The 12,010-nt window shown below is 37.8% G+C and overlaps 1 protein-coding gene across 3 annotated transcripts in view; it reads left to right on the top strand.

Annotated features, from left to right (window-relative positions):
* CYSLTR1 (cysteinyl leukotriene receptor 1) overlaps window positions 1-10,298 on the top strand; it is a 57,828-nt gene extending 47,530 nt beyond the window's left edge. For 2 of the 3 annotated variants that reach the window (XM_006051530.4, XM_006051531.4), the window contains 2 exons: window positions 3,076-3,161; window positions 8,025-10,298. In XM_006051530.4, coding sequence (XP_006051592.1) covers window positions 8,052-9,074 — 1,023 coding nt within the window. In that variant the 5' untranslated portion in view covers window positions 3,076-3,161; window positions 8,025-8,051 and the 3' untranslated portion in view covers window positions 9,075-10,298. Of the gene's footprint in view, window positions 1-3,075; window positions 3,162-6,693; window positions 7,683-8,024 lie in introns of those variants that run through there. The other variant, XR_006640626.1, reaches the window with a different exon arrangement.
* Window positions 10,299-12,010: the final 1,712 nt, after the last annotated feature.

The raw sequence follows: 12,010 nt of genomic DNA, 5'->3' as shown, positions 1-12,010 counted from the left end.
ATTTTCATTTAATAGAAGATACTAGCCTGGGGACTACCTGAGGATGCTACGGATCACTAGCTCTACCTAGGCCACACTTAGAATGCACAACAGTATATAAGTCATCCTCATTCATAAATAGTTTTATTGCAGCAAAAATAAAGGGTACAGTATATGAATTGGGACCTTATATTCTCAGGTTTTTCCAGTGGTTATATATGGATGTGAGAGTTGGACTGTGAAGAAAGCTGAGCACCGAAGAATTGATGCTTTTGAACTGTGGTGTTGGAGAAGACTCTTGACAGTCCCTTGGACTGCAAGGAGATCCAACCAGTCCATTCTGAAGGAGATCAGTCCTGGGTGTTCTTTGGAAGGAATGATGCTAAAGCTGAAACTCCAGTACTTTGGCCACCTCATATGAAGAGTTGACTCACTGGAAAAGACTCTGATGCTGGGAGGGATTGGGGGCAGGAGGAGAAGGGGACGACAGAGGATGAGATGGCTGGATGGCATCACCGACTCGATGGGCGTGAGTCTGAGTTAACTCCGGGAGTTGGTGATGGACAGGGAGGCCTGGAGTGCTGCGATTCATGGGATCGCAAAGAGTCGGACACGACTGAGTGACTTAACTGAACTGAACTGATTCTCAGGTTATCTTTGGGAACTCCTACTTACTTGTTCACTGAAGCTTGACCAGGTTACAGATCAATGGAGGCTAAGGGCTGATGCAAGGAGAGTAGATAGATGATGATGATGATAATGAAGATAGATAGATAGATAGACAGATAGATAGATAGATAGTATACATGTACTATATGAGCCAAATAAAAAATTGAGTACCTCCTGAAATAAATAATTGAACCCAAAAGTTATATATCCACACATTTACTTTATTGCCTCATCTTCCCTCATCCAATCACCCAGACAAGAATGGTAGAATCCAATTTTGGCAGAAGCTGATGTCAGAGACAAGAGTTCTCAAGCAAACAAAAAGAAAAGAGGGGCAAAGCATAAGAGTATTGAATGTCTACTATATGCAAACTCAGAAATTTCTAAAGGAAATTTCTAAAGGAACCATGGAAGACACTTCAAAATCCCAAACTTCGGGAAACATTACATTGTTGCCCAGGCAATGTGACCTTTACTCGCTTGTGCATGTGCAGAAAGAAGGCTAAATTGTAGTTGTACAGCTACCATAAACTTGGACAATTAGTACATTAGCCTGGTAAAAGTACACTTCTCATAGATGGGTCTTAGAAATTCAAAAACTTTCTCTTTCCACACTGGGGAGAAATATAAGCTTTGTCTAAACACAAAATTGTGACAGAGCCAAAGTTAATTTTCACCTAAAGAAAATGACTGGAATCATATAATTCCTGGATTAGAAAGGTTATTTTTATTAAATAGTCAGTCAGTATCTTTATTGATTAAAGAGCCCCAGGATAAGCTAAATCCCCAAAGAAGTTTTAATGCCTGAGTAACAAAATATAAAAGCCAACTCTGTTTGAGTAATTTCCCACCTGCAATGCTTACTTCCTCCAGACTGCTAGTAGAAGCTTACTTATGTCAACTCCTTGCCTGGGGATGAAAGGAAAATTCTGCGAGAGAGAAGAAATTGGAGAATATTTGAAAAATGATTATCTGAATATGTGGTGGGCTCAAACATCAATATCATAGCTGTGGGTTCAGATTCCTACTTTTTAAACCGTTTCATATTTTTCATTTTCTTTATTTTCATTTTTATTTTCCTTTTTTTTTTTCAGTAGAGTTCCTTTGGAAAGTTCCAATCTATTTTAAACTTGCTAAGGTCCATCTAGTCAAAGCTGTGGTTTTTCCAGTAGTCACGTATGAATGTGAGGGTTGGACTATAAAGAAAGCTGAGAGCCAAAGAATTGATGCTTTTGAACTGTGGTGTTGGCAAAGACTCTTGAGAGTCCCTTGGACTGTAAGGAGATCCAACCAGTGAATTCTAAAGGGAATCAGTCTTGAATATTCATTGGAAGGACTGATGCTGTAGCCAATACTTTAGCCACCTGATGAGAAGGACTGACTCACTGGAAAAGACCCTGATGCTGGGAAAGATTGAAGGTGGGAGGAGAAGGAGACGACAGAGAATGAGATAGTTGGATGGCATCACCGACGTGATAGACATGAGTTTGAGTAGGCTCCTGGAGTTGGTGATGGACAGGGAGGCCTGGCATGCTGCAGTCCATGGGGTCACAGAGAGTCGGACACGACTGAGCAACTGAACCGAAGTGAATGATAAATTGGAGAAACATGTTTATTTTGTTGACAGACCACAAATAAAAGAAAAATGGCCAGCCTCTGGGGTCCTTGCATATAGGGATGAAAGTTGCCATAGGGCAACACAAATTTAGGAAACAAGTATTCAGGCTGCTACTGTTTTAAGAAAGCCCTTCTTTGTTCATTTCTTGGAGATTTTTTATACTTTCTTAGATTTTCTGATAGTTTAGTTGAAGATACATATACTTATGAAAAGTTAACTATACAAACTATAAAACAGTTGATATCCAAAGGTATATAATATATGCCAAATTGATGATTAAGTCCATAACTATTATTATGAATTTTTAGGGAACAGAGCCCAAAGTCTTCTAAATCATCATTCCTCCCAGGAAAACTGTCCCTAAGCCATCACAAGCAGATATACTTGATATTTTTCAAGTCCCTAATTCCTCTTCCTAGCAAACTAGATGCTTGGATATGAAGTTCAAAGTTATTTCTCCTTGAAACTTTATAAAGAGCTATTTAGAAGAGAAAATAGGGAAAATACCATGGTTTCATAGAAGAGAATTTTTATAATACTGTGTTCATCTCTAGATACAGAAATGATTAATAGAGCAGCAGACATATGTAATCAGCCCTGGTCTTTATTTTAAATTTTCCCCTGAGGATGTAAAAATGAGTGGAGTGGAAACAAGGATACATGGAATCCAATAACTAGCTCTAAATCTGTCAGTAAAGCTATGATGTCCCATCACACACCCTGGATCTGTGGTTCAGGCTGCTAAGCTCCCATGACCCTCTGGACTGCTTCTAAAGTCATTAACTTCCTTTTCAATCTTATGATTTCAGCTTAGGCTTCATCTGATATTATATCATAAGAAGTGCTGACCACTAGCCAAGAACATTCGTGAAGGGTACTGCAGTGCCAGAAAGAGGTATGGCTCTATTTTCTAAATAAATCTTGTTTTTCAACTCACTACTTATCTTAACAAAGTAACTTCCTTCATCATCTGCACTAAATATTAATTTCATTTATGTTTATTGCCCGTATATGTTTGCATACGTGCTCAGTCATATCTGACTCTTTGCAACCCCATGAACTGTAGCCTACCAGGCTCCTCTGTCCATGGATATTCCATGCAAGAATACTGGAGTGGGTTACCATTTCTTCCTCCAGGAGATCATCCCAACTCAGGGATCAAACCTGCATCTCTGGTATTGGCAGGCAGATTCTTTACCACTGAGCACTTGGGAAGTCCCTATTGTTTGTATATATGAATCAACTAATAGCCCATTCATTTTGTGCTAAGACAGTTCTTACCATACTGTACTATAACTTGTTCATACTTCTGAGCTATCACTACTCTCCCCCAGCATTCTATGAGCTGCTCAAATGCAGAGATGCAGCCTTAAGCATCTCTGTTTCCATACAGTGTGGATATCATTATTAGGAGATCACAGTAAATTCTATAAAAATGAATCAAATGTTGTTAAAGATAAGTAAAACCATCATCTGCAAAATGAGTAGCTTGAACTAAATTCTCTCTAACCTTCTAGGATTCATTACTTGTTTGAAAGTGTTAAAATTTTCTTTTTTTGACCTAATATAAGTTAATAGCTTGACTTAGTTATAAATAAGCAGTCAAATCTAAATATCAAAAGTACAAGGAAAGCTTTCTTAGTAATGACCAATAAATTTATTAATGGTACTAGAGTGACCTATTTCTTTTTTTTATTAATTTATCCATTTTATTTGGCATCTTTCATTCAAATACCTGAGAATTTCAAAATTATTTATAATATTTAACAGACAAGTAAAACAAATGATTAATCTCTGTAAAGATATGTGTGTTTTAATATTATAGTTAACCTTATGATTTAGTGCCTTTTTTAGTACTTTAGGAAGCAACTTAACAGATCCACTCTGAGTTTGGGAAAGTTTTAAATAATATTGGAGTGAAAAGATAACTTTCAGTGATTTAGAATGATAATACTTTCAAATGATAAACTTGCTCTGTCATTCATTTACTCATTCATTCTATTAATATTTATGAGCAAAGTACATATGTGTTGGCCCTGTGTGAGCCCTTTATATATCAATCAGAAAGTCTATGAGGAAAGATAACAAACACATACACACCACTGATCTGAAAGACAGATTTTAAGTTCCCTAGAAGGGGAAAGATAGAAATTACCTTGGAAGGAGGCTAAAGGAAGGTTTTGTCAAGAAGGTCAAGAAGAGCTGAAAGATGGGTGGCTTTTGCACACACATAGATGGAGAAAAGGTCATTTCATGAATAAGAAATACCATGAAAAAAGACAGATAGGCAGGAAAACATATAGCTCATGTCCCTGATATAGTAAAGTAGTTGTTTATTGAAATATAGGGTGTACAAAAAGGGAGAAGTCAGAAAGAAGCTAGGAAAGTTCAGTTGCAACCAGACTCTGTGTGTGTGTGCGCGCGCGCGCATGTGCACGCACTAAGTCATTTCAGTCATATCTGACTCTGCGACCATATGGACTGTAGCCTGCCAGGCTCCTCTCTCTATCAGATTCTACAGGCAAGAATACTGGCGTGGGCTGCCATGCCCTCCTCCAGGGGTTCTTCCAAGAGGCTTAAATATCAGGCCAAGAAGTCTGGATTTTATTTTGAAGACACTGAAAGACCATTGTAGATTTTTAGAGAAGTAATATGAAATAATTGGAAGCTATAATGTATAGAGAATTATTTTGGAAAGAGTTTGTAGCAGAATATAGTTAGTGTTAGTGGTGGTAGAAAGGACAGATGGTAATTATTTGATACCTTTCAAATGTGGTTATTTTTTAAAGAGGCAGATGACACCACCCTTATGGCAGAAAGTGAAGAACTAAAAAGCCTCTTGATGAAGGTGAAAGAGGAGAGTGAAAAAGTTGGCTTAAAGCTCAACATTCAGAAAACGAAGATCATGGCATCTGGTCCCATCACTTCATGGGAAATATATGGGGAAACAGTGGAAACAGTGTCAGACTTTATTTTGGGGGGCTCCAAAATCACTGCAGATGGTGACTGCAGCCATGTAATTAAAAGACGTTTACTCCTTGGAAGAAAAGTTATGACCAACCTAGATAGCATATTGAAAAGCAGAGACATTACTTTGCCAACAAAGGTCCGTCTAGTCAAGGCTATGGTTTTTCCAGTGTCATGTATGGATGTGAGAGTTGCACTGTGAAGAAAGCTGAGCACTGAAGAATTGATGCTTTTGAACTGTGGTGTTGGAGAAGACTGTTGAGAGTCCCTTGGACTGCAAGGAGATCCAACCAGTCCATTCTGAAGGAGATCCGCCCTGGGATTTCTTTGGAAGAAATGATGCTAAAGCTGAAACTCCAGTACTTTGGCCACCTCATGTGAAGAGTTGACTCACTGGAAAAGACTCTGATGCTGGGAGGGATTGGGGGCAGGAGGAGAAGGGGATGACAGAGGATGAGATGGCTGGATGGCATCACTGACTCGATGGACATGAGTCTGAGTGAACTCCGAGAATTGGTGACGGACAGGGAGGCCTGGCATGCTGAGATTCATGGGGTCGCAAAGAGTCGGACACGACTGAGTGACTGAACTGAACTGAATTGATATCAAAAATCTCAACAGCACCATCTAGTGCCTCACAGGCTAACACTGCCTGATTTGGAGAAAACCCAATACAGGGCTAGCTAAAATAAGTTTACAGAGATTCTCTTTCTTCCACAATTGCACCTGAATTCAAAAAAGTGATGGTGAAAGAGGCAGGTTAAGTGGAAAGCAAACTGAGAAATAATGCATAGGTTGAGAATAATGAACTAATTTTTCTCTGTGATCTTAGTTATATACCCTCAGAATGATTCACCTTCAAATTTTTTACTGTATATCAACATTGCTTGGTGGAAAATAATGACTTTTTTCGGCCACACTGCAAAGCTTGTGGGATCTCAGTTCTCCAACCAGGGATTGCACCCAGGCCACCTCAGTGAAAGCCTGGAATACTAACCACTAGACCACCAGGGAACTCCCAACAATGACAATTTTAATGAAAGGAAAAAATAGATGGACAAATGGATAGATGACATACCCTCACAGCAAGTATAATTGTTAGCAGTAGTAAACCTGGAAAGTTATATCGCACCTACAACCACAACCATAGCTCCCTGTATATGTATCCTTGACACAGAGACTAATTCAGTCTCTTTCATTGCCAGCAGTTCTTGCATGCTGAAGCAATCCTCCCACTTTACAAACCCTAACCCTTCTCTTACCAGGGAGAAAGAGCTGTGTAATAAGCCAACAAATCATATTTCAACCAAAGATTATCTACCATATTATAAATTGATGAGTTGTTCGCATCTGCTTAAAGAATAAAAGAGAAGACTATGGAGGAACATAGGAAATCACTACTTCTGCACTACTCATCCCTATATCTTTCTGATTAGAGCTTATTTATTGCCCTGATAAAGCTGAACTAGGCCAGACCAAGCAACAATCTCTTGCTATAAGAGAAATGACCATGTGTTGTTGAACAGTACGACTTTGAATGTGATTCTGGGAAGAGAACAAGGATGAGCAAGTACAACAATTTCCTCACCCAGAAAGGGAAAGGGAAGTCGCTCAGTCGTGTCTGACTCTTTGCGGCCCCATGGACTGTAACCCACCAGGCTCCTCCAACCATGGGATTTTCCAGGTGAGTGTACTGGAGTAGGTTGCCATTTCCTTCTCCAGGGGATCTTCCCCACCCAGGAATCGAACCAGGTCTCCTGCATCATAGGCAGACACTTTACTGTCTGAGCCACCAGGGAAGTATATGCTGCAGTTCTCCTCAGAGCCTTAACTTAGGTGCGGATTTTGGAAATGTATTTCACCTTTTTTCCTCATTAAAATAACTAAATAGCTTATAAAGTTTCCCCAGCCTTGGTGTTCTGTGGTTCTAAGTAGAGTCCACCATGTTCTAGACTAAGATTCTCCCCCAAGGAGTGAGTTCCACTGATAACAAATTTAATTATTTTCCTTAGGTACAAGCATCACCCAGCAGCTGTTACTTAGGAAGACTTCTTTGTGGGGAAACTAAGCATTTTCATCCAGATTTTATTCTCAGAAAGAATCTAGAACTCTTCTAATAAAGAAAGAGATGATAGATAGATAGATAGATAGATAGATAGATAGAAGATAGATACTCATACTTATGAAACTACTATCTTTAAAACTTTTCTCTAAAAAACAAACCCATTTAAAAGGAAGATTTATAGGATAGCACTGGAGTAATAAGGCTTAAAATAAGGCATAGCTCTTTTAGCTAGGTCTTAAAGATTAAGAAGTCCATCAGGCAAGCATGGATAAGAAATGGGGGAAAGGAGATTTCTGGGTGCCCATACTCTTGCCTGGAAAATCCCATAGATGGAGGAGCCTGGAAGGCTGCAGTCCATGGGGTCGCTGAGGGTCGGACACGACTGAGCGACTTCCCTTTCATTTTTCACTTTCATGCATTGGAGAAGGAAATGGCAACCCACTCCAGTGTTATTGCCTGAAGAATCCCAGGGACAGGGAAGCCTGGTGGGCTGCCGTCTATGGGGTCGCACAGAGTCAGACACGACTGAAGTGACTTAGCAGCATAGGACCCAAACCCTTCTCCTGGGGGCAAAGTGCAGAAGAATATCTTTTTATTCACCCACCACTCTTGTTTCCTGCTGTTTTCAAAAAATATATACATAGCAACACTATAAAATGAAACATTAGTACGTCCTATAATTTATGGAAGAGCCAAAATTGACAAGATCTTTTATATACATTGCAGGCACCAAGAAGACTCTCCTAGAGAAACATGGATGGAGTTGGAAATCTGACAGTATCTTCTTCCAGTAGTAATGCATGCAATGACACTATTGATGATTTCCGAAATCAAGTGTATTCCACCTTGTACTCTATGATCTCTGTTGTGGGCTTCTTTGGCAATGGCTTTGTGCTCTATATCCTCATAAAAACATATCATGAGAAGTCAGCCTACCAAGTATACATGATTAATTTAGCAGTAGCTGATCTACTGTGTGTGTGCACACTACCTCTCCGTGTGGTCTATTATGTTCACAAAGGCATTTGGCTCTTTGGTGACTTTTTGTGTCGCCTCAGCACCTACGCCTTGTATGTCAACCTCTATTGTAGCATCTTCTTTATGACAGCCATGAGCTTTTTCCGGTGCATTGCAATTGTTTTCCCAGTCCAAAATATTAATTTGGTTACACAGAAAAAAGCCAGGTTTGTGTGTGTTAGTATTTGGATTTTTGTGATTTTGACTAGTTCTCCATTTTTAATGTCCAAATCTTACAAAGATGAGAAAAATAATACCAAGTGCTTTGAGCCCCCACAGGACAATCAAGCTAAATATTATGTCTTGGTCTTGCATTATGTGTCATTATTTTTTGGATTTATCATTCCTTTCATTATTATAATTGTCTGTTACACGATGATCATTTTGACCTTACTAAAAAAATCAATGAAGAAAAATCTGTCAAGTCGTAAAAAAGCTATAGGAATGATCATAGTTGTGACAGCTGCCTTTTTGATCAGCTTCATGCCGTATCATATTCAACGTACCATTCACCTTCATTTTTTACACAATGAAACAAAACCCTGTGATTCTGTCCTTAGAATGCAAAAGTCAGTGGTCATAACCTTGTCTCTGGCTGCATCAAATTGTTGCTTTGACCCTCTACTATATTTCTTTTCAGGGGGGAACTTTAGGAGAAGGCTGTCTACATTTAGAAAGCATTCTTTGTCCAGCATGACTTATGTACCCAAGAAGAAGACCTCCTTGCCAGAAAAAGGAGAAGAAATATATAAAGAATAGTTTAAGCCCATTTTTGATGATTCCCAAATCACTATTTTCTCAAATCATTCACAATAAAAATAAGAACTTCCATTAATAATTTACACTTACTTGACTTAATGTGTACCTATAAATTTATCTAATTTATGAATTCACATTATTAGATGTCCTAAAGATATTTTTAGTGTTAAAATTCAATTCAAGTCTATAAACTAAATTATAAATGAGTTTCTGAGCTTTCAGCTAAAGATGGACAAAATTTGTATCTTGGCACTGTAAAAAATAGGTCTGAGATTAAAGTTTTCCCTCTCAAATAAAAGTTTTACCAAGGTAAGAACTGGCTTTTTAAGATATAAATTTAGCTAATAGTTCTCAGTGATCCTAACATATTTCTTTGCATGCATGCCAACAGATGAGAACTGGAGTGAGCCAGGAGCTACATAAAATGTACTATCACCCTCTTTCTTTGTAGCACTGATTAGCTAGGAAAGTATGGCCATTTCTTTCCCTCAAGAAGATGATCACATGTTAGAACAGCCTAGTCTTCAGCCAAATGGCCCTAAAGTCTCCATTCAATGTACAATCTGGAAACTGAGGAAGGTAAACCTGATCAAAAGCTAGTTTGTCTCCAATTTTCTTCTGCTTCTGCCTTAGGCTTCCAAAAGTGAATAGTGGGGTTTTTGTTGCTCACTGAGATTCTTTTAGGGTACTCTCTCCCTAAACAAGGTGCAATCCTTCCTTAATAAAGCAGATGACTGGCACTACCATATAATAACAGAAATAATTTAAAATTTATCTAAAAAAGAGGAAAGGAAATCTATTTTCTACACACTTATTATTGGAACCACAATGAACTGCAATGAGTCTCTGAATAAAAATTTGAATGTTGATATTGCAAATTTTAAGAAGTACTTACATTTATGCATATTGTATAAACTATATGTAAGAAATTTTGCTGTATGCATTTACGAGTGGAAGTTTGTTATAAGGTTTGTTATATTTTATGCTTTTTACTTTTATTAGCATGTTGACAGGAATACCAAAGATATACTTACAGTGGTTTTTATGTTATAGTGGAAGCTTTCTTCTTAAAATAGCAACAGCTTGATTATGGCTGAAATATAATATTTATGAGCAAGTTTTTGTCGAAGTGTAGTCTGTTCCTTAATTCTGTGTTTCAAAAAGTGCGTTATCTCAGAGGAAATGATAATGTTGAAAAAAATAAAAGCTAGGATACAAGTTCTATCTGAATCTGCCACATGTATGTTATTTCTATTTCACTTCTAATGTTGCAATCCCTTCAAAAACCTGAAAGATTTCTGCATGCATAAGTCTCTTCAGTCACGTCCAACTCTTTACAACCCTATGGACTGTATCTGTCCATGGGACTCTCCAGGCAAGAATATTGGAGTGGATTGCAATGCCCTCCTCCAGGGGATCTTCCCAATCCATGAATCGAACCTGCATCTCATATGTCTCCTGATTGGCAGGCAGGTTCTTTCCCACTAGCAGCACGTGGGAAGCCCATAGGATCTCAAAGGTATAGTAATAACTGATGCCCATTTATTTTTAACATACCTGAGGTTTGTACAAGTAAAAGTACCTCCACTTTTACCCTATATTTTTTTCTTATTTGACAAAGATCAAATGTAATATGTGTCATAAAATCAGTCCTTATTTCTCATTTACTAAGCTTTCTGTTATTCAATGAGTATATTGTAGTAGAACAACACTACATTGAAAGCCAGAAGACCTGGATGCTAATCTGATCTCTATTACTTACTAGCAGTGAAACTTGAAGCAAGTAATACAAACTCTGATTCTCAGCTTCCTCACTTGTAAAGTGGGAATAATAATACGTGTCCTGCTTTTCTTACAAGGCACATTTGAAACTCAAATGTAATCATAGTATACATACATATTTTGACACACATATGTTAAAATTTCACCTTAAAACATACAGTGTGGTACAATTTATCACACTAAATATAAGTTATTTAGAGATGCTTTTGTTACTTAAACATACCGAATCATATTTACTATTGGGTTGGCCAAAAAGTTCATTCTGGTTTCCTGCAACCACATATGCGAAATCCGAATGAACTTTTTGGCCAACCCAATACAGAGATTCTCAACTCTGAAAGAATTAGAACAAAATATGGCCATAGTTAAAATATATTGCACATAAAATAATCTTGTTTATTTTTTCCTACTTCCAGGTTTTTGCTTGTGTTCTCATTTCCAACCACAGTCCAACTTCCTCCCACTCAGAAACATACCATGCTTCAATCACCTACAAACTCACCATGGATTTATTCTTCTCTAATGCTGTATGTATTATAACCTGCACCACACTATTTTGCACTCAAATTTTTTGCTAATTTTTCCAAATATATTAGTATTTTCTCCCAAAGTGAAATAATTGCTTTGTGTAATTATCAATTCCTTGAAAATTATCCCTTTAAATCATGGTGCTAACATTTAATGAGCATTTGCTCTGTTTTAATTACTTTATCTGTATCAGTTCATTTAATGTTTACAACTGCCCTGTGAGGTGGGTACCATTATTATCCTTGTTTTACTAATTTAAAAACAGAGGCACAAAGAGGTTAAGTAATTTATCTAATGTCAGATAGCTGGTAAGCATCAGAATCAGAGTTCAAATCTAGCCTGGTGCCCTGTGATGACCTAGAGGGGCGGGATGGGAGGATGGGAGGAAGGCTAAAGAGGGAAGGTATGTATATATATATGGTTGATTCATGTTTTTGTATAGCAGAAAGCCACACAACATTGTAAAGTAATTATTGTCCAATTTAAAAAATTAATTCCTGACTCACAAAATAATTAAATAAACAAATAAAGACCTTCTGAGAGAATTAAATATATCTCTCAATAGCTACCTCCTATTAACACTTTAGTGATTCCAACCATGGGAAATTCAGAAGCTTGAAAGTTGA

Source organism: Bubalus bubalis, chromosome X (assembly GCF_019923935.1).
Source record: "Bubalus bubalis isolate 160015118507 breed Murrah chromosome X, NDDB_SH_1, whole genome shotgun sequence".
NCBI classification, from domain to species: Eukaryota; Metazoa; Chordata; class Mammalia; order Artiodactyla; family Bovidae; genus Bubalus; species Bubalus bubalis.
Note: the sequence above shows the minus strand (reverse complement) of the source record. Positions and strands in the feature narration are given on the sequence as shown.